This window comes from Bemisia tabaci, chromosome 10 (genome assembly GCF_918797505.1).
Source record: "Bemisia tabaci chromosome 10, PGI_BMITA_v3".
Lineage (NCBI taxonomy): Eukaryota > Metazoa > Arthropoda > Insecta > Hemiptera > Aleyrodidae > Bemisia > Bemisia tabaci.
The window spans coordinates 11,873,843-11,901,069 of NC_092802.1; the positions used below are offsets into that span (position 1 = coordinate 11,873,843).

Sequence of the window (27,227 nt, forward strand, 5' to 3'; positions counted from 1 at the left end):
CTACTCATAATAAATACGCTCAATTGGACGATGATGTGGAAAACTCCAACTCCGATACTGATGGATCGGAATCCTCGGATGCCTTTGTTGATTACAACTCGGATCCTGAATATACAACCAAACGTAAAGCAGTTCTCACTCAGATGAAGAAGAAGCGGAAACGTGGTACCACTTCCAATTCCAGTGGTGATGATATCAGGGATCCTGCCTCAAAACGTGCAGCGGGTGAGATCAATCCATCTTCTACCCCTCTAAATAAAGATAAGAAGAAAAATATTCTTCCCCCTCCTCCCATCAAAGTAATTGGTGTCGATAACTACTCTACTCTCATGGAGTTACTGGTGCAAAAAACCATTAAAAAATCAGACATTCAGACTCGTATCGTGAACAATGAAGTGTGGCATGTCAATCCAAAAGACGACGAGACAGCCAAGCTTATCTTGGAATCTCTTCGTAACGCTAACTCAGTGAATCCAAAAATTCAGTTTTACACCCACTGTAATAAAAATATTAGGGACCTTAAGGTCATTATCAGGGGCTTCACCCTACGTTAGATCAGGAGGAGATACTTGAAGATCTCCGTAATAAAGGATTTAAGCCCAAACGGGTCATCTGTTTATTGAAAAGAGTACCTCTCACTGAAGCTGAACTTAAGGCCTTACGCTCCGTTACTGTTCCCCCCAAGGATACTCAGGCTCCAACTCAGGAGCAAGCTAATAAGGTTTCACAAACTCAGAATAGTACCTCTGCCGTTTCTGCCCCTGGCACTGATACTGCCATGGACACAACTGGTCAGGGCGAACAAATCTTGGATACCGATAATACCCCTCTATTTAGTGAGGATAAGGAGTATGTTAGTAAGACAAAACTCATTAAAATTCCCGTCCACCAAGTGGACTTTGATCATGATGATGATATTGAAAAAATTTATAAGATCTTAGGTATTTGCTCTATGCGAGTTAAAGTAGAACCAATCAAAGTATCATCCGCGAGGATAATCCAATGCAAACGTTGTCAAAATTTTGGACATTCATTTAACTTTTGTGGTAAGCAGGCTAGATGTGTCCGTTGTGCAGGGAAACACCTATCCTCTGACTGTGAGTGGCCTAAGAGGGTCATCAATCCCAAGTGTGTAAATTGTGGGGCCTGGGGCCACCCAGCTAGCTATAGAGGATGCCCTTTCGCGAAAGCCATGCAACAAGAGCGTTCGCAAGCTCTAAAAAAGAATGGTCCAAAAAAATCGGGTCCGGGGATAAAAAGAATGGTCCAAAAAAATCGGGTCCGGGGGGTAATTTTCCACCTCTCCCCAAAAAACCCGCGTTAAAATACAAATCTCAAGCTGCTTCCAATGCAACGCCGGTTAAAAACGCCCGGGCCGCTCTGCAACCCGGCGTGACGTTCGCAGATGCGGCAAACGGGGCTAATCAAAAAGACGACTTGATAAGTCAACTTCTCGCTACGATTGAGTCACTGCGGAAACAGCTTGACGAGATGTCCAAACGACAGGAAAAGTACGAACAACTTATTCTCGGCCGTCTTATCGGCTCCCCCGCTACTGCTCGACTACCGTGAAATGTCGGGTGACTCCAAGGAAAGCATTCTAAACTTTCTTGCATGGAATGCAAATGGCTTATCTCCAGCAAAATTACTGGCGTTCAGCGCAACAATGGAGAGATTACGCTCTGATGTTATCCTATTTTCAGAGACCCACTATGCGCGTGAATCTCGGAGTTATGTAAAAGGATACAGGATGTATCATTCTAGGCATCCGTCCAATAAGGCTCGCGGGGGCGCCTCTATAGCTATCAGGGAGTGTATAAAGCACTCCATCATTAAGGTGATTGAGACGGAGAGATTCCAAGCTGGTATCATACAAATCGAATCATCGATGGGGCCATTTGCCGTTGGTGCAGTTTACGCGCCGCCTCGACATTGTTGTATCACGGCTAATTACACTGAATTGTTTGAAAGTTTGGGTCCCCGATTTATTATCGGGGGCGATTGGAATGCTAAGAATGTCAGGTGGGCGTCTAGACTCACCAACGGCAAAGGTATTTGTTTAGAAAAAGCGGTGGATCTAATTGGCGGGGACTTTATCACTCCTGGTAAGCCACGTTCTACCCGGCCGATGAGACCAAGGAACCCGACCTGCTCGATTTTTTTTGTGTTAAATAACTTAACTTTGAATAATAAGACTGTTTGTGATGTCTTACTGCCTAAAAAAGACATACGCCCAAAAGACCATGTGCCTGTTACTCCCTCTATTTTTGCTACCCCTGTTCTCATTAAAAGACCCCCATGTTTAATTTCCGCTCAAACTGACTGGGAAAAATTTCGTGCCATTTTGACCGATAAAATTGATAATTCACTTGTAATTAATGGCCTTACTCGGCCAAGTTATCAACAAAAATTCTCGCAACTAATGTGATGAATCACAACAAGACTGAAAGTATTTTAAATATTATTACTTGGAATGCTAACGGCCTTACTCCCGTTAAAGCCCTAGCCTTTAGTGAAACCATGTCTCAACTGAGAACCGATATCGCTCTTTTTTCGGAAACTCATTTTGCAAACGAAAATAGAGGATTCATAAAAGGTTTCAGATTTTATAATGCTCGTCACCCTTCCAATAAGGCGAGAGGGGGGGCCTCTGTAGCTATAAGGGAATGCATAAAACATTCAGTGATCGATATCATTGAAACGGAGCGATTTCAAGTTGTGATTGTGCAGGTTGAATCATCGCTCGGTTCTTTTAACGTCGGAGCAATTTATGCACCGCCAGGTATACGCTGCCAAACAACTCATTATTCTGAATTATTAGAAAGAATGGGTCCACGATTTATCCTCGGCGGGGACTTTAATTCTAAAAATCTTAGGTGGGGATCTCGCCTCACCAATCCTAAAGGAGTTGGCCTAGAAACAGCAGTAAATCTAATTGGTGGAGATTTCATAACTCCGGGTAAGCCTACCTTCTATCCGGCTGATGGTATTAAAGAACCAGACATACTTGATTTTTTTGTGTTTAATAATCTTTCTTTAAACAATAAAACTGTTTGTGACGTTTTGGAATGCAAGAAAGGACAAAAACCTAAAGATCATATTCCAGTTAAATTATCCATTCTTGCTACTCCCACTTTGACGAAAAGACCCCCTTGCCTCTTTTCGGCCCAAACCAACTGGAATAAATTTAGAGAATTACTTACATCTAGAATTGATAATTCAACCCAAATAAATAATTACGAAACTCTCAATAAAGAGGCAGAAGCGATAACTTCATTAATCCAGGAGGCTGCCAAAAGTTCTACTCCTGTTGCAAGAAATAATACAAATTTTTACCCCAAGTGTACTTTACCCGAAGAAATCTTAAAACTCATAGACCACAAAAAAGGAGCTGCGCGGAGGAAAAAGACTACCCATTTCCCTGCAGACAAAGCCTATTATAACCAGCTAAATAAAGTCGTTTCAAAAAGAATAAACGCTTATAGGAATGAACAATTCGAAAAATTTATTAAAAATCTAAGCGCTAGTGAGACAAACGACTACTCACTATGGAAAGCAACAAAAGGCTTAAAACGTCCCTTCCAAGCTAGTTTTCCGATTAAAATGGATAATGGCGATTGGGCTACTAGCAGCCAAGATAAGGCGCATACCATCGCTGCCCATTTGGAATCTGTTTTTCAGCCCAATCCAAGTTCAAGCCCTGATAAAGAAAGAGAATTAGAAGCTGAAGTAGAGAATTTAGAATTTCTTCCAGACGAAAAAATCAAAAAAATTACTTACGAGGATGTATTTAACGAAATTAAATACAAAACAAAAATTAAAAAAAGCCCAGGATATGACTTGATATCAGCAGTAGTTTTAAAACAACTTCCCCCGGCCGCTTTAAAAAAATTAACAGCTATTTTTAATGCTGTAATTAAGTTAAAATACATACCTCTGCAATGGAAAAAAGCGGAAGTTATTGTAATCCTCAAATCGGGCAAACCTGCTTCAGCTCCTAGCTCCTACAGACCTATTTCCCTCCTTCCGCTAATCTGCAAACTCTTCGAAAAATTGTATATAAAGAGAATTTTTAGTATAGTTAGAAAGAAAAATCTACTCCCAGACGAACAGTTTGGTTTTAGGCCTGGGCACAGTACGATTGAACAATTACACAGAATATCCGCCTATATTGAAAAAGCGTTAGAAGAAAAACAATACTGCAATGTCGTGTTTCTGGACGTCGCCCAGGCTTTCGATAGGGTGTGGCATCAGAAACTGGCATTTAAACTTTCCAAAATACTACCGGGCAACCATGTTCAGCTGCTGATGTCATACATCTCTGACCGTTTCTTTCGGGTTCGCTTCGAGGATTCTTACTCAGATTTTAAAAAGATTAGAGCAGGAGTACCGCAGGGGTCGGTACTCTCCCCCCTTCTTTATAGCCTTTTTACGGCCAATATTCCAAAGCCCAAAAAGGGCAAATTGGGTATTTTCGCTGACGATACAGCCGTAGCGTCTTCAGCTCCCACATATGATGAAACGGTCAGAAATCTGCAAGAAAGCCTGGACGACATCCAGGAATGGACAGATAACGATCGTACTGTGCTCAACGCCACTAAATCGGTCAACGTGGTATTTACTTTACGCCCCTACGTTCACACACCTCTGATCCTAAAGAATACTGCTATCCCCCATTCTTCAAAGGCTACTTATCTTGGCCTTATCATGGATAGTAAATTATCATGGAAAGAACATATCCTAACTAAACGTAAGCAAATCGAACTTAAGCATAGAAAAATGTTATGGCTTCTAGGTAAGCGTTCAAAATTAAAATTAAATAATAAAATTCTCCTATATAAATCCATGATAAGGCCAATCTGGGCATACGGCAGCCAGATGTGGGCCTGCGCAGCAAACTCTAACCTAAACCAAATTGAGATAACACAAAATAAAATCTTGCGCCAAATGACCGGGGCCAGATGGTACGAGCGTAACGCCGATATTAGAGGCGAGCTCGGGATAGAATCCATGGAAGTCTATATCTCTAGACTTTACTTGAACTATGAGGATCGGCTGGGTAGACACTCCAATCCGGAAGCGATATCGCTCTTGGATTGGTCTGCTGCCCCGCGACGCTTAAAAAGACGTAAAACGTTTGAGCTGAGCTCGCCCCTTTTCCGCCGGTGTTAGGCTCTTGCCTCTGACCCCTGATGGCCTATGTCGGCTGAAGGGGTACACGCTTGCTAAAGGCAAAAGTTCTCACGTTACCCGTGAGGCTTGACATAGCTAAACTTAGTTATTTTCCTGCTTTTCTTATCATTCTTAAACTTCAGTAATCTACCGTACTTACCTTTCAATAATTTTCGTAACTTAGTAATTACATTTTCTTGCAGTTTTCACTTCGGGCCACCTGGCCTGATTACCACAAAGCATTCTACGTTGTTCTTCTTTGCCTTAATACCCCCTTTTCTGATTTTTCTAATTTTCACTTATTCTGATTTTTCTACATTTCTGATTTTCTGATTCCCCTTGTTACCATATAACCATGTAAAAGCAGTTGTTTATTTATACTTAGTATATAAGTTAAAGTTAAGATTTAAAAGACTACACAGGTCTAAAATCTCTTTGTGTATATCGTTATTGTGATTACATAAATAAAAAAAAAAAAAAAAATAAAAAAAAAGGATTTTTTACAGAGATGAAAAAGGAGCCATCGTTACGCACATGTCACAGGTTAGCACCTCGCGGACGTTTTTATTGATTTACTTTTTTTCTCCTGGCCCGCAACTAATGGGTTTTAGTGCGTACCTATAAGTATTATAATCAGTTTTTGGAACAAAGGCAGTACATTAACAAAAAAAAGAACATTTTTTTTTTTTTTTTTTTTTTTTTTTTTTTTTTTTTTTTTTTTTTTTTTTTTTTTTTTTTTTTTGGTGTAAGGGAAGAGAAGGAGAGCGCGAGGATTGAATCAGGAAACTTCACAATGAAAAAATTCTCAAACTTTTAATAAAGCACGTTTAATTGAATTATCTCACATATTGAAAGCAGGTGCCACGACATTTTATTTGCATCCATGATTTTTTTTTTTTGGTATGTGAGTGTGGGTGGGTGTGTGTGTCGCATTAGGTGGTTTTAAAAATTCCAAGGAAACACGCAGATCCGTAGAAACACTAATACTGTTTATTTTCTCCGTTTTTACAGAATTATTACACAGGTGAAGGGTAGAAGTCGATGCATAAAATAGTTCTGGCAAACTGTTACATAAGATATACTTGGTTTGATTTTTTGTATGAATGAGAGAGAAAGAAGAGAAAAGGAGAAAACCGCACGTGGTAAAATTAACACTTTTCTGAATAGTAACGAATCACTGGAAATCTTCTGAAACTCTACTGTCTCAAAGTAACTTTACATTAAGCTATTCCTGGCACAAAACGACTTTTTATTTTTTCGATGTTAAATAATTTTAAATTTTGAATACTTGGAACACGGCGAAAGCACTAAAAATTCCCAGTGATCAATTACTGTAAGAGAAGATAGTAATCTGTTTTACCAGTTTTATCTTCAACGTAAATTGTGGACCTCTGAAAAAATGTGGGGCATTTTTCAGAACCGATCGCTGCATTAGGACTCCTCATTTGCAGTTGAAGTTCCCTCCGTACCCACATTGTTCATGATATCTGTTATTCCGCTGTCGATGGCATCCGCCATTATTTTCATTGTCTCCTCATCCAAACGTGTGGGATCGCCAAGATAATTTTGTAACTTAAAATCTGAAGAGCCGGTTCCAGAAATATTTCCGAAATTAAGAGAACCCAAATTAGAACCAAGACCAGCTGTTACGAGATCATTATTATTCCCTAAAGTTACATCGACCAATCCATCCCTTGTTGTTCCCACTTCAAGAATGGGATCCAAACGTAAGAATGAGTCATTATCACCACCTATAACACTTGTATCCCCTACATTAGCTGTAACTCCCTCAAGAGCAGAGCTAATAACATCCGCAGATCCTGCAGTGCTCATAATATCCTCAGATCCAGTTCCGCCAGTGATGCTGGCACTATCACCAGTTTCAGTTCCTTCTACAGTACTAGTGATATCATTAGTTCCAGTACTAGCTCCAGTTCCGCTCACTGTTGTAGTTCCGCATGAACATGCGGTTTGCACGCCGTCCGTTATGGAATTGCAGGTACCTCCGGTGCCGCAGAAAGAATTACAACAACCAGCACCAGCGATCAGCACCGGCGGCACCAAATACTTCTGGCAGCTCGTTGGGTCCTCTAGGAAGTATCCCGGGATATAAGTGTTGGGGATAGGGCAGGAATTACACGCGCTGCAACTGCCAAAACTGTTAGGTCCGCAATTGCCGCAACCGCAGTTGCTGAACGGGCAGGACCCACCGCAATTTCCGTTGGGGAATCCGCAGTTGCAACCGCCTCCGCAAGTTCCGCAGGCTCCACAACCTCCGCACAGAACGCCGCTTCCGCAAGCTCCGCAATTTGCGTAACCGGGGTACCCATACGGGTATCCGTAACCGTATCCGTAAGGGCTAGATCCGCAACCGAACGGAGAGGGAGTAAATGGCACTGGTGGCGGACCGACGCCAAACCCAGTTGGTGCTGCGATGCCGATCGGGGGAGGCACTGGTCCAAGGGTGGGACTCAAGGGTGGGCTGGGGAAGGTGCCTGGAGGAACGTAAGGGTTGAAACATCCTGGATAACCACCGTATTCGAAGGAGCTGGTGAGACCGACCAAGACCAGGACTCCGGCGGTTAGGCTAATCCGTAACATATTTAGTGGTTATTGCGTGGAAATTAACGTTCGAATGTGACGGATTTTCGGCTTGTTTTCAATTTATAGTGGGCAGACAAAGGGTTAGTTTTTTAGCGCAAAGAGAACACTTGCTTTGATATGTGATCGAGCGAAGCTTGAGACGCAATCAGCGGAGCTTTTCCGAGGAAAGCTCGAAAGTTTGGCGGGGCGCACCTCTCCGCTCATTGCGCGGAGGAAAATAGCGCCGATGTTGAGTGGCGATTTTTGAAAGTTTGCAGCTTCGGGCTATGCAAATTTGAAAGTATGGAAAAGAGTGGATATTCATTGACCCCAGGTGAGGCAGGCTGTCTCATCAAGAGTCCATGTTTATAATTGACTCATGTATAGGAAAAACAGCGTTGTCGATTCGAATCGGTGTCGGACGAGCGAAAGTCTAAAAACTCAAGAGCCATGGCTTTCGTTTATAATGCAGGACGCTAGGGTTAATGAGTTTTTGGACTTACGCTCGTCTAGCAGGCATCGATTCATTTACGAGAATAGCCTCTGTTGATGGGGTTGTTCCTTAAAAGAGTACCCTTAACCCCACAGCCAACGGGGGCCGGAAGATTTCTTGAAAAGAGCCTCTCCCAGATCGAATTTTAGGCAGTTTTAGCTCCAAATATGTGATATATTCGAGTGTTCAAAATTGACTAACCTCACATCTTTACTGTGCTGTTTCTTGAAACTTAAGTACATATTAAGGAAAAGGATAACAATGATAAGAGGTCACGGGCATGAAACCTGATACTGAACAATATTTTTAGGGTAACAAACAAACAACCGTCCTCTTCTACCCTTCTACCTTTTCCCCCTAAAAAAATGAGAGAAAAACCCTTGACCGTTGACCCTTTTAAAGTTCATTTTCACAGTTTTAGACGGCTTATCTTTTATGACCTTTAGAAAATGACTTGGCTCGTAGGCCGAAATGGACATTTTTTCCTTTAAGAAAATAAGAAGCTAAAACTAGTATCCGGAATGCGGGTGCCCGAACTTTTATCACTGGGGCCCTTTTAAGAAACGAGCCTTTCGATAGGGTCCCGTGGAGTCAAGGGTTGGGGGTCCTGGTCAATTCCAGATAGCCTGAACCATCACTGGACTTCAGCCAAGTGCGAGGACTTGGGTGCTTTTCCGGATTTTAAGGCCTCTTTCAGTTCAAAATTGGGGCCCCAAGGTTACATCCAAGACGCCAATACCACTCATTTTGAAGTTTAAGTGCGTTTTTTTCAGCCCCCGCGGCGGCCCCGGAGAGCCCTCTACAGAATATTGGTTGGGGATCCCCAACCTCCTACCCAAGGGCCCAAGGCCTGTCCATCCCTGATTACAGCCGGAATATTATGTGAAATCTAGAATCCACTACAAGCATTGTATCCTGCCGTGCTGAGGAAAAACGCCGTATCAACATTCGAGAGTTGTCAAATTTCTCCGGATGAAACATGTGTTTCTTAGGAAGTTTTACCATATTTTTACGTCAATGAAACTTTTGGAGACCCGCACAGGATAGATGTTCAGTAAAATTTTTAAAAAACAGAGTCGTGCTGAGGGTGCCGGAGTTGCGAGCCAGCGAAACGCGTCCAGAAATTGAATTACATTTTGCAATAAGGAACCACCATCTCTGGCTCTCCCATAAAAACGCATATCTGCATAGGGATTCCATAGCATGTATGTTGTTTCTAAAATGGACCAGAAATAGTGGTTCCTTTTTGCAAAATGTAATCCAATTAATATCCTATGTGTGAGTCTTTTTAAAAATTTTACTAATATTTACATGCAACATTTTCAGATATTTTAGATCAAACTACGAACAACATTATCCGAAAAATTTGAAGAGGAAAAAAATATTCAAAATGTGTCTAGTAAATTCGATTTTAATTGAAGGAAATCTGGCAACGTTTAAAAGCTCATATCGACGGTGAAACTACCAAACCACGTATCTCGTTTGCGGTGTTTAAAAATCTACGCTCGCATTTTATTTTTTTGAAGTAGACCAAATCAATATCATTCCTTGAAATTTTCACAGACTTTTCTCCGCACGAGGAGGAAAAATCACAGAAATTTTCAAGACTGGACGTCAAGTAGTTTTTCATTTAAAAAATAAAGTATGACAGGAAGTCTGCGACGTCGCAAACCGAGATACGTGGTTTGGTAGTTTCACCGTCGATATGGCACTTTTCCTTAGCGCGGCAGTACATAGGCAAAGATTCATTATTCTCCAAACATACTTGGGTTCGTTTAGAAATAATCCACCTGCCGTTTAGTGTGCGATGATTGAGGTGAGTTCGACGAACGATTAGCCACAGTGGCGCGCACTTTGTTTTAGGAGACCTCAGCATTTTTTGTCCAGATTTCTTCCTATGTACTACGCCTCGCGGAAAGCCGGAAAAAAATACAGAGACAAAATTGCCAGGTGTGAATTTCCGGACCGGCGAACAGTGGACCGAGTCGATAGGAGAAGTCGGACCAAAATCGGAAACTTTAAACGCTTACCACTCCGTTCATGCAACATTTAGAGGTTCTAAAAGAGTTTTTGTTGGTTTCCTCGTGAAATTTTCTTTTCTAAGAACCCCTTGAACTTTAAAATGTGACGAAATGAACATCAAAATTTGCAGTTTTAAAAAACTTCATCTCTTGATTCACTGTGCGGCACTCTGACGCTCTAAGCTGCAAGGCTGCTGAATTTTGGGAGAAAAGTTTTTCATCTTAATGATATCTATGCCGGAGGGACAATTTCAAAACTCAGTCGACTATGAAAATCTTTGTGTTCTCAAATATGTCAAAATATGTTTGCAAAAGATTGCCGAATTTTGCAGCTGCATATCGAAAACTGTACACGGCATCGTCCTTTTGTCAAAAGCAGCACAACTGGAGAGTTTGCTTGATGTCAGGTGTATGAAAGAAACCCCCGGAGGAAAAAAGTTATCTGGTGCTTGGCCAGTTGTGAAAGCTGAGTTCATTTGTGTACATGAAAGGGAAGTTTAAATGGTATAAAAACGCGAAAGCTATTCAAAAATTTACATTCAGTAGTTTGATTCTGCTTGAGTAACTCCATCACTCTCCGAAAATGTTCAAATTTCTTCCAATTTTCGCTTTGGCGTCGGTTTTCGGCCTTACAGCTGCTAACTGTGGATCTGGGATCTCCTACTCGTATCCTACTTCAAGTTATCTTCCTTGCTCGACTCCCTACAACGGCTACACTCCATACAACTATAATTACAATTACAACTATCCGGTGTATCCTTACAACACTTGCGGATCCTGCCCCAGCACCGGTTACGGATGCGCGTCAGATTGCGGTTATACCTTCGGCACTACCTGTAATTCGGGTACTTGCAACACGGCTTTATCAGGCTGCAGTTGTAATTTAGGGACAGGATGTAGTCTATGTAACTCTTGTAACTCTGGTTCTTGTTGCAACACCGGTTGCGGTTGTAACTTGGGTGCGGGCTGTAATACAGGAAGCTGTTATAATCTAGGTAGCAACTGTAACTCGGGGTATGGTTACACACCGTCTTCATGTCAGACAAATTGTAATGGGTATCCTTACTAATACGTTCAACAATAACCATGCTGAATCAGTAGCTGTAGCGGAAGTCTGGAAGTCTTTGTAATGAACAAGGTTATTTTTTGTAATAATAGAAGGTAGGATATAAAATTACCGTGCGTATAACCAATTTGAGAAGTTTGTCCGGAATTTTTAGATAAACTGAAGGAAATAAAATCAATCAGACAAGAAAAATCCATGACACTGTTGGAAAGAATCAATCAGAATAAATTGCTCACGACTTCAATACGCCGCTTTGCTGTACAGCTGGTTTCAAAGTGTAACCGACCACCCAAATAGTTTGTAAGCAATGCACGAACTTTGTTTCACATCAAAATGGAAGTTCAATGTTTTCCTTTGTTGGCAAATTACTCACTTGCGACAAAAATAAACGATTTCAGAAAAACTGTGCAGTTTTTTTGTTCATATCTGTACTTTTTCATTCCTTTTTGTAATGTTGGCTGTGTATGAATGTCCTATATCTAAATTATATTTACAGACACGCATCACTAAATAAAATAGCCCTCGCTAACAAAAACCCGTCTTATTCGGTGAAACTGACAGGAGTATAGTCAATCGGCGAGAGCCAAAACTTTATGCCACCATCGAAGTATAAGGAAGGGGAGAGAGCTAGTTCCAGAAAAAGGTGGGGGAAAATGGCTGTTAAAACCGACTTGAAATTTTGAAAATATCAAATTTTCCAGCGAAACTTCTGCTTGTGTACTACACGACATTTTAAGCGTGCCTATAGGGCTCGCTTTTTGAAATCACTCGGATGTACTGTAGTACAGCACACCGATCGACCAATGCTTTTCAAGGGGCGGTCCGAATTTTTTTTCCGTCGGATCCGTTCTTCCGTTTTTGAACCGTTATAGTGTCAAGCCCTGAAGGTCATTCATCGAGAAACCGAATTATCCTGTTACTGGAAACCCTTGAGAACATTTTCCCGTGGAAACCGTATTATTTTCTTTCATAGGTACGTCAAATAAGCTTTTCTACGCTCGGAGGATTTAAATTAGAAGTTTAAATGCCGCCATAACTATTTAGCGAATCAGCGTCTTTTCAAAAGCGGTTAAACCCAAGTTGGCTGCATCTCCATAGTTACAACTGCAGCGAAGTGAGCAATCTCCAATTCGACCAATTGGAAGGCAGAGTTTTGGAGGTTAGGTTCCCTTGTTGATTCTCTGAGTGTAAGTTGCATTTTTTTTTTTTTTTTTTTTTTTTTTTTTTTTTTTGGTGTCACGTTTTTTTTTTTTTTATTTCCAGAAAAGATACCTTAAAGTCTCATTTTAATACAAATCAATCGAAGAAAAGAGAAAAGACAAAGTTTGACTCATTAAACAGAGTAAACTCCATACTCTGCTGCTGCAAACTGAGCAATCTCCAACATGACGCAACAAACTGAACAATTTCCAAACTTTAATTTGAAATTCTGAATGAACCAATTCAGTTAAATGATTTATGATGTTATTTTCTTTGTTCATCCAATATAATTATGTTACTTTCTTTATTCAATAAAATGTATTTACATTCAACGGTATCAAATCAATAATTCCTCCCCAATTTGCAGAGAGTACTAATTTATACACATCTCGTTGAAATGGAAATAGTGCACACACTAGATTTCAGTTCTTCGGCACGCTTTTCCAACATATTCATGTTGGATGTTTCTTCTTGTTTTTTTTTTAGGTAATGGCATGTACACTTGTTCAATCGCCTTTTTCAGATTTCCTCGGCGAGTACGTTAAAACTTAGTAACAATCACCGATAAGTCCAGTCACAAGCCTAAAACGATTGAGAAATACTCACTCAGTGTTCTCCTTCAATAATTTTATGAGCCAATATTTGTTGTCTTATATATCATGTGATCACACGATTACTTAAAGAAACATTAATTTAATCCCTCATTTTTTAGAATACATACACAAAATTTTAGTCAACCATTTTTTTTCTCGAGTTTTTTTTTCTGTGCTGAAAAACGGCAAGTTTTAAATTTAAAATACTTTTTCTTAGACAGATCTTTAATATTCAGGTTGTAACATTCGATTTGATTTATTACCTCACGGAAAGAGGGAAAAATCTTCAATAAAATTTAAACCTAGTCTCAGTGTATTTGATCATTTAAATTTATCACCGTGTCACGTCAAGATTATTAATACTACCTCGGTTTAATACTACCGTGATTTTAAATCATATTCGGGGCGCTGCTCGTAATGGAACGTAAAATTTTAAGACTCTGAACAGGCATAACGCATGACATATACTTGAATAAATCTACTGTGCCAACGAATATGATAGAGCAATTTTCAGTATTTGTTCTAATTTATGTCAGGATTGTAGTATCAGTGCGGTTTGAAGGCTACTTGTAGCACTCGTAGGGTATTTACATCCAAACTCAATGTGAAAGAGATAAAGTTCATTTCGCAGTTTAAAGGACACACTATTCGAAATTTCCTAAATTTTTACTTTCTTGGATTATTTAAAATTATTTTAGAAAATTTTTCATCAGTTATGGGAGCATGAAAAATTGAAAACATCATATTTTTTATGTCACACCGCTGCCGTAATATTTTTAAATCATACTCTGTGATGAAAAATGTAATACGCCTCTTCACTCTTAGGCATAATCATCTGAGATTTGACATTACCACAAGTTTCGAGAGTTCATTCACATTTTCGAAGATTGAGGTTTTAATTCACTCCGTCCCACTTTTTTTTCTTGGAGCTATTTTGCGAGTTATCGTGATTTTTTTGTTTAAAATTTTCAGGCGTGGAACCAGGCTCTTTGAACTTACTTAGGAAATTCATTTTTTTTTTGTTGGGATGTCCGGCGTAAACAGAAAATGTATGTTTAGATTTGAAATTTTTTACGCCTAATTTCTTGGATTTTTTAAACATGTTTTGTGCGCCTGTACAGTGTGCATGTCGCACAGAATGTTCTTATACATTTCCAAGGAAACACCTAAAGTAGCGAGGTTTGACTATACAAATAAACTGAACGCCATTGTATTTACATAATCTTTCATTTTATGAGAAATGATAGACATCATTTTTTTATTTGTCTGATCGATGTTCTTAATAATGCCAACAGTTTCCATAAAAGTTTCTCCGATTCAAAGAGGGACAAATTCTATGACCAAAGGGCGAGACCACGTATCTTCATTATGGTATGTTTAAAAATTTCCGCTCCTATTTTATATTTTAAAAGAGGGACAAGTAAACTTAGTAGCTTGTTTATTTAGACTATTCTGCCATCAGAAAGGGCAAATCAAGGAAGTTACCAAAAAACTACGTCAACTTCTCTTGAAGTCTGAAACGCCACAACGGAGATACGAGGTTTTAAACTTTGGTCAACGATATACTTCATTAATGTTCGAAAAGCGGAGGATTCTACACGGCAATTAATGATACAACTATTTTAACTCTGGCGTGAGCAGTGAAGTATCACGCGAAATTGAAGGTGTTTTCAACTGGTGTAAACAGTCTGGAACGCCCACAACAACGCGTGACACTTAAGGGGATCAAATAAACCCGCATCCACTGTCATATCTTTGAAGACAAGCAAGGATCTGCTAAGATACCATACATTTGAAAGAAAATTAACAAATGTGTAAATTGGAAATAAACAGGTTTATTTTGGATAAAACAAATACAAAATCGGTACTTTTTGTACTAAAGCACATACATTTCTAGAAAAATATTTACGAGTAAGACTATACGATATTTAAATACACTTTGAAGGTTAACTTAATAATCCTGGAGAGTGAAGTACGCATAGTTAACTGAATTCAGCGACGGTTAAACCCTGCATCAATGTAAAGAGAGCTCATTGATGGAGTGAATTAGTATTAATCACATGAATAGTAATCATAGAGAGGAAAAACACCGAAAAAGCTGAACAATTTGGGATGATATATGTTTGGTCCTCACTTCTATGCAGATATCAAATATTCCTCTGGTTGAAAAATGAGAAAAATTGGAAAACTAAAAAAATGCACTCTCAGGGATCTCTTCAAACTTTAACCATAACTATACCATTTCATTGATAGTAGTAATTGTAACCGGAGGGATTGGAGCCGTAACTGGTGTAACTATAGCCTGAATAGCCAGGGTAGCCTGGGTAGCCACTGTAACTGTAAGTTGAGCCTGGGTAGCCACTGTAACTGTAAGTGGAGCTTGGATAGCCATACCGGTAGTTGTAGCCCACGCGTATATGGACCGGAATAGAGGTAGCTATTCTTACAGCAATTGGAGTACGCAAGACCAAGGACTGCTGCCAAAGCAAAAACTGACAAAACTTTGAACATCTTCGAGGCTGTGAAATGCTAGTTCTCGTATGAAGTGAATAAAGTGAATGTGATGATTTCCAAGTTCTGTCGTATTTTATACTAACAGAACAAAGGTTGGAAAAGAGTCGTTCCGAGATAAATACGTGCTAAATGCCTCGCTGAAATACCGTAGAATGGTTTTCGAAATTCTAAAATGCGTGAGGCTTTGGCTGTTGTCTCAATTGTGGGATATGCATGCCCGTGCTTGCAGAGTTTGGTTACTTTGCAACTTTTGTTAACCTGATACTTTTAATCGGTGACGTTGGCTTGCGCTAGATGGTGATAATTTCAACTGGAAAGTTATTGTTTGGGTCACGAGAGTATGTCTGACAGAACGTCGAGCGTCCGGCTGAACCTTAAACTGCGAGCTATCTTTCTCCGTTTTCACTTTTGTTTTACCTTCACTGTCAATTTAGTCGCTAGACTCTACTGCATGCACAGTTGAAAATAATAGGTACAGTACAGTTTCGATTATCCGCGCCTCGGTTATCCGCGATTTTGATTATCCGCGGTCTATGGAGCAAGGGGGAGAAACAACACCAACGGGCCGATTATTGAATATGATAGACAAAGCTAAAGACAAAGACGACAAAAGATATTTGGAGGGATCCTATTGGTGGAAGCAGGTGGTGGCAATGGACATAGGAGGTAGATAATGGACTAACTAGCGGCAACCCACTAAAGACCCGACAATTGGTCTATCATTTTTTTTCTTAGTCTACAAGAACCAACCATGTCAACCAATAGGATCGCTCCATACTCCCTATGTCTTCTTTGTCTATCGCTTTGTCCATCAGTCTCAATAATCGCCCCGCAGCCGAGTTACTGCTTCTAAAACGCATGGAAACAACGACAGCCGAAAAAAGGTTCAAATCCATCAAGAAATTCTTCAAGGAATAAAGTTTAATTTGTTTAACAGGTAACGTTTATTGATTCTTAGTTAGTAATTATATTCTTCTCTAATGCGTGGTAAGTGTCTTTACTGATCTCTTTAAAATACAGTCTTTCCGATGACTTTTTCCGGCCGTCTCGAGCAGATTCGGATTATCCGCGATTTTCGATTATCCGCGGTATCTCAGGTCCCAATGATCGCGGATAATCGAGACTCTACTGTATTATTAGTTGCAAGCTCCATCTGCAATCTTGCATCTTGCAATTATAAAGTTTATATTTTTCCGGATATACCTTGTTGTGAGCACAGATTATATTGCTCTCACGCGACCGAGGTTCTTCTAATCTCACAACAGAGATAGAAACTATAACGGGTAAGAAGTATTGAGTAAAATTTATGTAGTTTTGAAAAGAAAGCGTCCTAACTTGAGTATCCACACGACCATTTATAATGCGAATAGACTTCGTACACGGATTTTGAGGCGTGAAAATTACTTGAAGTTTTTTTTTCTTTTTTTTCACAAAGTATACTTTGAGATGTTATTGATTAAAACAGCTACAAATTTCATCAATTCCAAAAATGTCTCTCAACTCATTTTCTCATTATACCTTTCAAACATTTTTAAAAAAGAAAAAGTTACTACTATAACAAGTCGCTCTTATAGCGCTTTCTGTGCGCTCTGCGACACCCAACCGCCACTGATAGCGATCCATGCCAGAGCTCCTCCGGCAGATCGCATCTCCTCATTTGCTGTCTTATTCCCTCAGTCTATGGTTTGGCAGGGCAAGAGAAAGTTTGGCAGAAAAAGTTAAATAGTACTTATTTTTTCTTGTGCATATGCATCCAAGAAATTAAGAATGACACTTTTAGGTTTACTGTTTATTTCTTTTGTTGGCTCCGTACCATTTTATTTACTACTGCCAAGCTAATTATAAAAATATATGATAATTGTGAATTAAAATACATCATCGGGGCATTATTTTGCCCCAACCATGAGCAATTACAACGAAGGACTTTTTTATTTGGTTAACCTGAGAGTACATAAAATGTTATGGCCTGGTTACACGATCAAATTCCCGTCCAATTCCGCTCAAAATGATGACCAAGATGACGGTCAAGAGTTATCTAGATTGATGAGTAAAGTTAATTAAAGCAGCGTGTTGATTGAAATAAGCATGAAATAAGCACGATTGTGTGGAAATCAGATGAAGGATGAGTCCCACAGCTCCATCGTCTACCATCAAATTTTTGCAGGCCGCAGAAATTTGATGGTAGATGATCACCATTTGTTCGTAATTTGACGGGAATTTGATCGTGTAACCAGGCCATTAAACAAAATTACGGCTAGTGAATAGAGACTACGTTTTCCGTTACATAACGAGTCTGCGGAAACTTTGAAAACGAGTTTTAGTTTACTGAGCCCTAAAATTACGATAAAAATCGTATGTTTCAGACATGTGAGCAGCGCGAGGCAGTGCTGAACCTGGGGCAAAATCAAGTTGTGAATCTAACGGAGTCGTTTTTCGGGTCCGGGTGCAGTAATTACTACCCCAGAAATGACTCGATCTCGTGTCACAACGCCAGAAGGTTCAGGAGCGCCAGACCCCGGTGGTGGTTCATAGCGATCAGCAACTGTAACTCAACAAAGGTGAGTTCTTTGTGCAAAATTCCCGTAATAGAGTGACCTAGATTATTTATGCACCATGTACTGCCGTGCTTGGGAAGAACGCCGTATGAACCTTCAGGCGTTGCCAAATTGCCTTTGATGAAACACGAATATCCTGGTAAACTTGTAAATAATTTCCCTCCAAATTTTCAGAAAATTTTTTTCACAGTTTCACCCAAGGTTCCTGAAAATTTAAAGGAAAAATATGCATAAATTTCCTCAAAAATACATGTTTTATTCGGGGAAATTTGGCAACTCTCGAATGTTCATACGGCGTTCTTTCTTAGCACGGCAGAATACGACAGAGGACTGAGTCTCCTCTCAGTAAAATTTTGTGCAAAATTTCCGTAATAGAGTGACCTAGATTATTTATGCACCAAGTACTGCCGTACTTAGGAAGAACGCCGTGTGTACCTTAAAACGTTGCCAAATGTCCTCTCATAAAATACGACTTTATCGGGGATATTGTAAATTTTGTTTTCCAAATTTTTCAGACTATCTTGCTGGCAATTTTATCTAAAATATCTGAAAATTTCAAGGAAAAATATTCATAAATTTCGTCAAAAACACATGTATTCTCCGAGAAAATTTGGCAAATCTCGAATGCTTAAACGGCGTTTATCCTTAACGCGGCAGAGTAGGTACAGTGGGTCACTGAACCTTGTGTTTTTATATTTAAAATTCTAAAAGCACAAGATGAATACGATTACATGGTGATTTATTACTTATGTTTGGTGCCAAAATCCCGGACAAGGCCATTTTTAATGGCCTGTAATGTGCTAAAATCATCGTCCCTCTCTCGCCCAGGAAATGATACGCGCAGGGCCGGATTTAGGGGGTGGCCACATAGTCCGCGGCCCATGGCGGCAAATTTAGGGGCGGCAAATGTTGTAATTTTTTCAAATGTAGGTATCAAGACAAAAATCTGCTTCAGAAAAAAATTACAATCGAGAAAAGGTGAAAAGATCTCTCATTTCTTGAGAGTTAAAGAATAGTAATTTCTAATTTATTCGTTTTTCGGTGATACAAGAAACACGCCTTTCGTTAGTCTAGTTGAGAGAAAAACCAAACACGCAATTTGGCCTGGAGCGGCGCGGCGCAGACAGCAATGATGACGAGGACTTGAGATGGAAAGGAGAAACCCTCGGCGCGCTGGTCAGCAAGAAACACATATTAGCGCCTACAAGAGTCCAAGAATACTTTCCACATTGCGTCAAAAACAATGCGGTCAGCAGCGGTCGGCGTGAAACGCATAACGCCTACAAGACTCCATGAATACTTCCCGCATTGCGTCAAAAACAATGCGGTCAGTAGCGGTCGGCGCGAGACGCATAGAGCCTACAAGACTGTAGGGATACTTCACGCATTGCGTCTAAACAGTGCGATTGGCGCGGTGGCGGAAATTAAAATCATTAAACCACATTCATGTTTATTCTTTCATAATTTTTTTCGTTCCTTTCTCATAAATGAAAGGCCTCGTCCACACAGAGATAGGTTTACGGAACTTAATTTTCGCGCAAAGTTCCGTGAACTTTTGCTAGTGTTGATAAAGTTTCGACAAAAAGGAGCCCAACGCGAGTAAACGCGTCTCATGCACCCCCCCCCTCGGCACGTTCACTTGATGGTTTGTATCGATGTTCCAAAACAAATGAGAAAGGGGCGGCAAAATACAGGCGGCCCATGGGCGGCAGGTAGGTGCATCCGGCCCTGGATACGCGACAAGACGTCTCATTTTGAATAAATCGTCTGCTTCTGGAATGAGAAAACCAGCGTTGATTTTGGCGGATAGCATGAGGTATCCAAAAATCAAATCAAAATCACCTAACACGGCAACAAACATCAAACTTTTAATTATTTAAATGATAAAAAGGAATTTGATCAAACGAACCTAATACATTCCTATTATTCCACATCTCACATAATATTTAGGATTGTCCAACCAACAAACTTTTGGTTCAGGTGACCGATCGTTTAGGCCGAGGTAGCGAACTTTTTTCTTGAGAAATTAAGTTCCATCTGTTCAATTCGTAATGCCGACTACATGAACTTCAAGTTCCTTTCGACGGTTTGAATAGCTACAGAAGAATGAAGCGCGATAAATCGTGTCTCTCCTTTGTCAGCCACAGTTTGAATGCCTCATATTGTACGTGTGAACGGTAATTTTAAATGGCATGTGCGTTAGTTCTAAAATATTTTTAACGTGTAAAATCGAGGAATAAACTCTATTCTTGGTTGATTACTTTGACATAAAGTTTTATTTACGATTTTTGACAGGGTCTCAATGTTCGGTATAAGTTCCTAATGACAAATGGACCTCCCGATGATCTCTTCCATGAGCATTTTTCTGCTGACGAATTTTGTAAGTTATCCCAATACAGCCATTCAAATAATTTACGACCTCTCTACTCTAGTTTCATTGAAATTCATCGAGTCAATTTCATTTTTCATTTTTAAAAAGTTGAAACCTCAGGAATCAGTCAAATATTAAAATGTCCTAAAAAGTAAAACTTTAAACGCATACTTTGACATCTGCATAGGTACTTACTGAAGTTTAGTATTTATCCATTTGCTAATAAAACAAATCATTTGGTCGAAAATAGGCTTTAGACGATTAAGGGACAAAACCACCTAATTGACAATTTTGGCAAAAATGAATTGGCGACTTTGCCGCGTTCTATAGTATAAAATACGCAAGCTACTGTTTATGGTTTGCTCCAATCCCGCATAAAAGCGCTGTAATGAAGCTGTAATGCATAACACAAATTGCAAACCTAAATCTAAAATTATAATAATTGAAAGTTTTTTCTTCGTCCTATAAAAGCGTCAATTTGCAGATGTGCGGAACTGTATATGATAACCGAACTGTACTGATAACCGTATCGGTTTTCTTAGCTCTTCCCACTAATGTAGTCATGGAACAGTCTATTTTCTCCTAAAAAAATACAAACGCTCCGCTGAACCTCTTACGCCCCAACACAAAAGAAAAACCACTGATAGTCCGAAGTATTTTCTCCATGTATTTGATATTTAGTGAAAATTGGAAGTGGGTAAACATAAAAGGAGATAATGAGAACATAATAATTGATCTGAATATGTTTTAATTAGAAAATTCTAAAAAGATAGAGAACAATGAAACAATAGAAAAATTTTAAAAAAAAAGTATTGAATATAATTTAAACGGAAGTGCAAAAAAAAAATTATGAGAAAGACTCTTCAAGGAAGTAAAAGAAAAAGAAAATTAACCAATAAGCGTTATGTATATGTAACGTGGTTCTGTGCCTCCTCCTTCTCCCTTTTGTGCACTCCCAGAGAGCTGAGTCGGGAAAGTCCCCTCAAGCTTTACGTATTTTATGAACGACCCTTCTGTGTTACACGAAAGAAGAAAATTTCACCCAGAGATAAAGAGATGACAGATACCATCTCGTTTGACCCACTAAAAAAACATCAAGATGGTTTTTAAAATACAAAAACGAAAAGAGAAATGAAATTCTTAACATTAATAAAAAGAGATAAAGAGATGACAGTTTTAACTCGCCAAATAATTCAATTTCCCTCCATTAAAATTTTAATACCATCGCGTTTGACTTACTAAAAAAACATCAAGATGATTTTTAAAAGACCAAAACGAGAAAAGAAATGAAATGCTTAATATAGCCATTTTGAAATTAATCTTAGTTGAACGACTCATAATGGGACTAGAACCGCATCCAGTGCAGTGACTCAATTTGAGACTAATGACTTTGGATTGAGTCCTCTTCCGTTCATCAAAACCCGATATTAATTAAATAGTTGTCATTAGGCGAATGCGGCCCATGAGTCTATTTACAGTACAGTTTCTAGTAACCTCATAAGCGCGATTCACCATGCAGGTGAAGGTACGCGGTTTTTCGGTCAATTCCTATGAGTCACATTCGCTTAATGATGTCCTAATTACCCACGCAAGTGGCAATTTCCTGTCCAGTTTTGAATCCGAGTTTATTTATAATTTTTTTGCTTTTTTTCAGATATTTTCCTACTGTGATAGCATATGCAATTGTTTATGCATTTGTCGTAGTTGCTGTGTTCGTATGTTCAAGTAAGCACTTTTAAAATGTAAATTAATATTGCGGTGAGGAACTGCCGTTTCCGGTTCGTTTTAGGAATGACGTTTGTGTCTTTATTTCTCTATGTAGATAGGTGCTTTAAGGGATGAGCCAGAAATAGTAGTTCCTCATTGCGAAATCTCACTTCAAAATGAGTGACATTTTTCCTCTTTTGTTTTTGGCTCTCCGACGGTGTTTATGAGCCGCGTATCTCGGAATAATCTTAGTATTCTCTAAACTGATTATTCTCAAAATATTCACACACATTTTTCCTCGGTAAAAAACATGCGCTCCACAATTGGACAGCATTTTGCAAATAGGAACTTTAGATTCCGGTCCAGTTTAAAAACAACGTATGTGCCATTAGATTCCCTATACACATAAGTGTTTTTCAGATGAGCCAGAATTTATAGTTCCAAATTGCAAAATGCAGTCCAATTTATAGTCACCATGAAAAGGCGATGAGCACAGATAATTCGTCGCTTTCAAGATAAAGGACGTATCTTCATTCCAAGGCTGCAAAATCACCTCAAGAATTAATTTTATTACAAGAATATGACTTTCCTACAGCTGTTCAAAGTTTTCCTGATTTTTGCATGCACGTAGAAAAGAACTCGGCGAGATTTTCAGTCTAAAATTCGTTCAGTAAAATTCAAATTTGCGTGAAGAAATTGAGCAGCGTTGAAATAAAACTGCGTCCCTCGGTCTGAAATACGACATCTTCATGAATTCTGACAACAAAGGATTCGCTTACTTGAACCACTCCTTATTTCAGGCATTTATACCAACAAGAACTTCTGAGAGAACGAGAAGGAATATGAATTTTTTATAAGGGATACTAATCAAAATTTGGTTCTTGTAATCAAAACTAGCACCGAATGCTGGTTTTGCCGTAAACAAGAGGAAAAAAATTCTATTATGATGCATAAATATTCCAATATTCATTCTTTTCTCTTGAAATACAGATTTTGTGTAATTTGTCTTCTTTTGTTTATTTCAGATGAATTAAAGTCTAGGCAATTACTGCATTCGACGTACAAATTGTTTAATTATTCTGTTATAACTCAAGAGATAGGAATTTTATTTCAGGGCTATGCGTTGCTCAATTTCGCCCTCAATGGGACTGGATTACCTCGTGTTAAGAATTTAGGTAAGTTCACAGCGCTGTCTCACACGACATGAACATTGATTGACCCCGAGGTATTTGAATGTCGGATCTATAATTGGACGTATTTATGCTAAAAGGAATTATGTGCATAGAGTTTGCGTGTACCATAATTCCTTTTAGCATAAATACGTCCAATTTTATCTTTCAGCTTCGGGCTGCGACTCAATAAAAATCACTCGTGTGTAAGTACATTTTCTGCAAAAATGAACTTGTGATAAGATACAGCTGCAAGGAGCCAGCGAAGACGAAACAAGCAGTTCCAACGCCCAAGCGTTGGAGGGCGCTTCTTTGACAAAGCATATTACTACCAACTTATGTACCCGAAGACTGACGAAGATGGAATTTAAAGTGGGATTCCTTATCCGCAAAACTCATCAAAACTTCAAATCGACCGCGAAGATCTGATGCTCTCCACAGGCACTTTGTGATGAATATAAGTGGGTGGTGAATGGAAACATAAAGGATGCACTGTAAATCAGACGACGGGAAAGAGCGGCGGAACCTCTAAAGCTGGTGCGTCAACGCGATCTAGCGGACAGCGGCGTCGCGACGCCGCGAGGTAGGGCGCGCAGGTCGCGGGGGAGCGGGGCCGGTGTCTCCGCTAACTGGAGTTGGGGGTCCTTATTCATTCTCTTGGTCCATAACATAACCTTAAACCTTCCGCTCAATGCCGCAAACAGCTGACGTGTCGATGCTGCGCCAAGAAAATGAACCAATCACAATGTAGCACAGTAATACGTCACTAAAATGAAGAGATCACGTGACTGTTCGTAATATAGACCGTATTCGATAACGGTTCGATGTATCGTTTGGTTCAAAACAATAGCACATAACCTCAAACCAAACTGTAAGGATTTAAGTTGGAAAAGCTGAAAATGAGAAAATTCCTAACAATTTCACTTTAAATTGGCATTTGGTACGCAAAAGAATAAAAAATCTGTTACAAAAGACCCGTTCTCTTAGAATTCTGAATTTACTTTTGAGGCTATGTTTATGTTTTGAACAATCGATATCGATACAATCTCACCGTTTGATGTATCGAATACGATCTATTTCAAATCGATCTGAAAGTACTGCCTCGGATATAAGTATTTAAAGCATAAGGCGGCCCTAAAATACTTTAACCAGGTAATACGTCCGTGCGAGATTGTTATGCTTAAAACCAAAACATTTCACGAAAACTTTTAACGAATACCAGAATGCAGAAAAAAATCTAATTTTCCCGGGTGTACCAGAATGGCGTCATTACCCATAAGGCAAAAGGGCATGTAGTATAGTACATGTTACATCGGGGGAGTCGAACGGTTGGAAAGGGCGCATCTGGTACCCAGAAGCGCCCAAAAGTATATTGCCCATTGGCAAAGTCTTAATTGAATATTATACACTCATTGTTAATTATATGAGGAAAAATTGTTGCTCGAATTAAAAAGTAAAATTTGACCTACTTTTTTCATTTTAAATTTCCTTTTGAGGATATTTATGACTTACAAGACTCCAAATTGATGGAGAAAGTGTGAGACCACGCATCTTCGTTTGAGACGTAGCAGACTTCCTGGCATACTTGCTTTGCGATGTATCGATTGTTATGCCATTTAAACCCATGGAAAAGAATCGATTAACAGGGTGTTCGCAGTGGACACCTTAATAATCAATTCTTTACCATAAGTTTAAATGACATAACAATCTATAAATCGCAAAGCACTCCACATCACTGTTCATTTTTCTTTGGAAAACTATTCATCGTAATTTCATGGAAACTTCCTTGATTTTTCATCTCGGTCAGCAAAATTTTCTGAAAATTTTTGAACTATAATTAAATAAGTCGCCTTCTTTCTTTTCGAAAAAATGAAAGAGGAGCGGAAATTTTGAAGCATCACAATGAAGATGCGTGCTTTCGCACTTTAGACATAGAAGCGATTCAACTAAATGATTGTATGAAATATTGTTACATTTTGAACCTTATTTGGAATCGATCTTCTTAGTTAACAAAAAGCTATCCAGTTGTACTTCTAAGTAGCACATCTAGGGTTCTTCCTCTAGGGACTTCAAGGTCTTCATTGAATTGATTTTTTTGAATATCGTTTGTAATTTTTCAGGGAGGTTATTTGAATCTGCCAGCGAAACAATATACTTATTGCTTTTATTGCTTCTCGCCAAAGGATATACTGTGACTCGGGGAAAACTTCGAACTATTTCAAGCGTTAAAATCACCGTGTTTATGTGCCTTTACGTGTTTACTTACACATTATTATTTATTTATGAAAAACAAGTAAGTATGAGATTATTCATCAAATCATTTTCTTTTTCATTAAAAAATGTTCTTCTAGAAGAGAGAGTAAAAAAATTGGTTTACTTGCTTTCTAATGATACTGATGGCTCACTTTAAAAAAAACTGATTAAAATTACCCGAAAGGGTGAAATTACCTCTTGATGGTAAAGAAAATCCACCCTTATTGGTTATAGCTGCTTATTATTAAGAATGCGCACGAAACACCGATAATATGGTAGAACTACAGTTTGTTTTCTCAAAACTTCTCTCTCGAATTACAGTTCTTGATAGTGCCAAGGTAAAAACAACTGCAGAAAAAATGGAAACAATTGACCATACTTAATATCAATTAATTGTTTTGTTAATATAATGCACCTTCAAAAAAATCAATTTACCAAGCAAAGAACCATACATTTTTTCTGGTCACTTCATAAAGAGCCAAAAACCACATCTTAAAAATTATACAAATATCCTATAATATTCAAACTCGCCGACCATTTTAAATTTCAACTAAGTGCGATTCTCATGTTTTCTACTAGTTATTTGACCCGGGAGAAGTTTTGTATCTTTACGAGAGTCCAGCCGGTTACGGATTGATCGCATTAAGACTCATTGCTTGGTGGATCTTCTTGTATTCCACGATTTTTACGCTGAGACATTATCCGGAAAAATCAGAATTTTATTACACTTTTAAGGTGATTGGATCATTATGGTAAGTGTTTTTCCATGCAGTTTTGAATTTTAAAAGATTTCAATACAATCACTTGATTAGGATTCCCATATCTGGAATTAATTTAAGTTTAGAGATGATACATGTGGAGCAGTGGCATGGCGTGAATTGCGATGTATCGCATTGTGTGCCATTCAAAGCTGCGGTAAAGAATCGATTATTAAGGTGCTCGCTACGGACAACCTGTTTATCGATCATTTTCCATGGGTTTAAATGGCAGATCAACCGATACATCGCAAAGCACGCCACGCCACTGATGTTGAGATTCTCAGCATATATGATTTCCAGCCTTTTGCTTCCGGAAATCAGATAAAATCAATCAATATTTTGTGAAAATGTTGAATTTTCATTATTTAATTCCCATCACTGAAGTGTATCATTTTTGAACATTTCAAGCATTACCCAACCTGATTTTGTACATTCTTGTGAAACATTGAATTGTTTAAGTAAATTTGGCAACCTTGGAATTATATTACGCCCCTTCGTCAGGGAAATGACGAATTTATTAGTAGAAAAAACACTAATTGTTGCGAAACATTTGCAGGTTTGTCTCAGGGCCCGCATTTGTATTGATTTCGAATAGCCTCATCGACAAGTGGGTTAGAGAAAGTGTATTCTTTGCCGTCAGCCATGTCATAACCCTGGCCGGACATATTCTATTCCTGGTAAGTTTCAAGGATATCTAACACTATATTTATGGAGAGAGGTTTAGGGATCTTCAAAAAAAATTGCATCTACGTATGTATCTACAATATGAATG

The 27,227-nt window shown here is 39.0% G+C and overlaps 1 protein-coding gene across 1 annotated transcript in view; it reads left to right on the forward strand.

Moving 5' to 3' along the window:
• LOC109044709 (transmembrane protein 145) overlaps positions 1 to 27,227 on the forward strand; it is a 51,278-nt gene that overhangs the window by 17,649 nt on the left and 6,402 nt on the right. Inside the window, 7 exon segments of the mRNA XM_072305094.1 lie at positions 18,006 to 18,200; positions 20,493 to 20,581; positions 22,223 to 22,293; positions 23,301 to 23,450; positions 25,565 to 25,737; positions 26,277 to 26,449; positions 27,012 to 27,132. Coding sequence (XP_072161195.1) covers positions 18,006 to 18,200; positions 20,493 to 20,581; positions 22,223 to 22,293; positions 23,301 to 23,450; positions 25,565 to 25,737; positions 26,277 to 26,449; positions 27,012 to 27,132 — 972 coding nt within the window.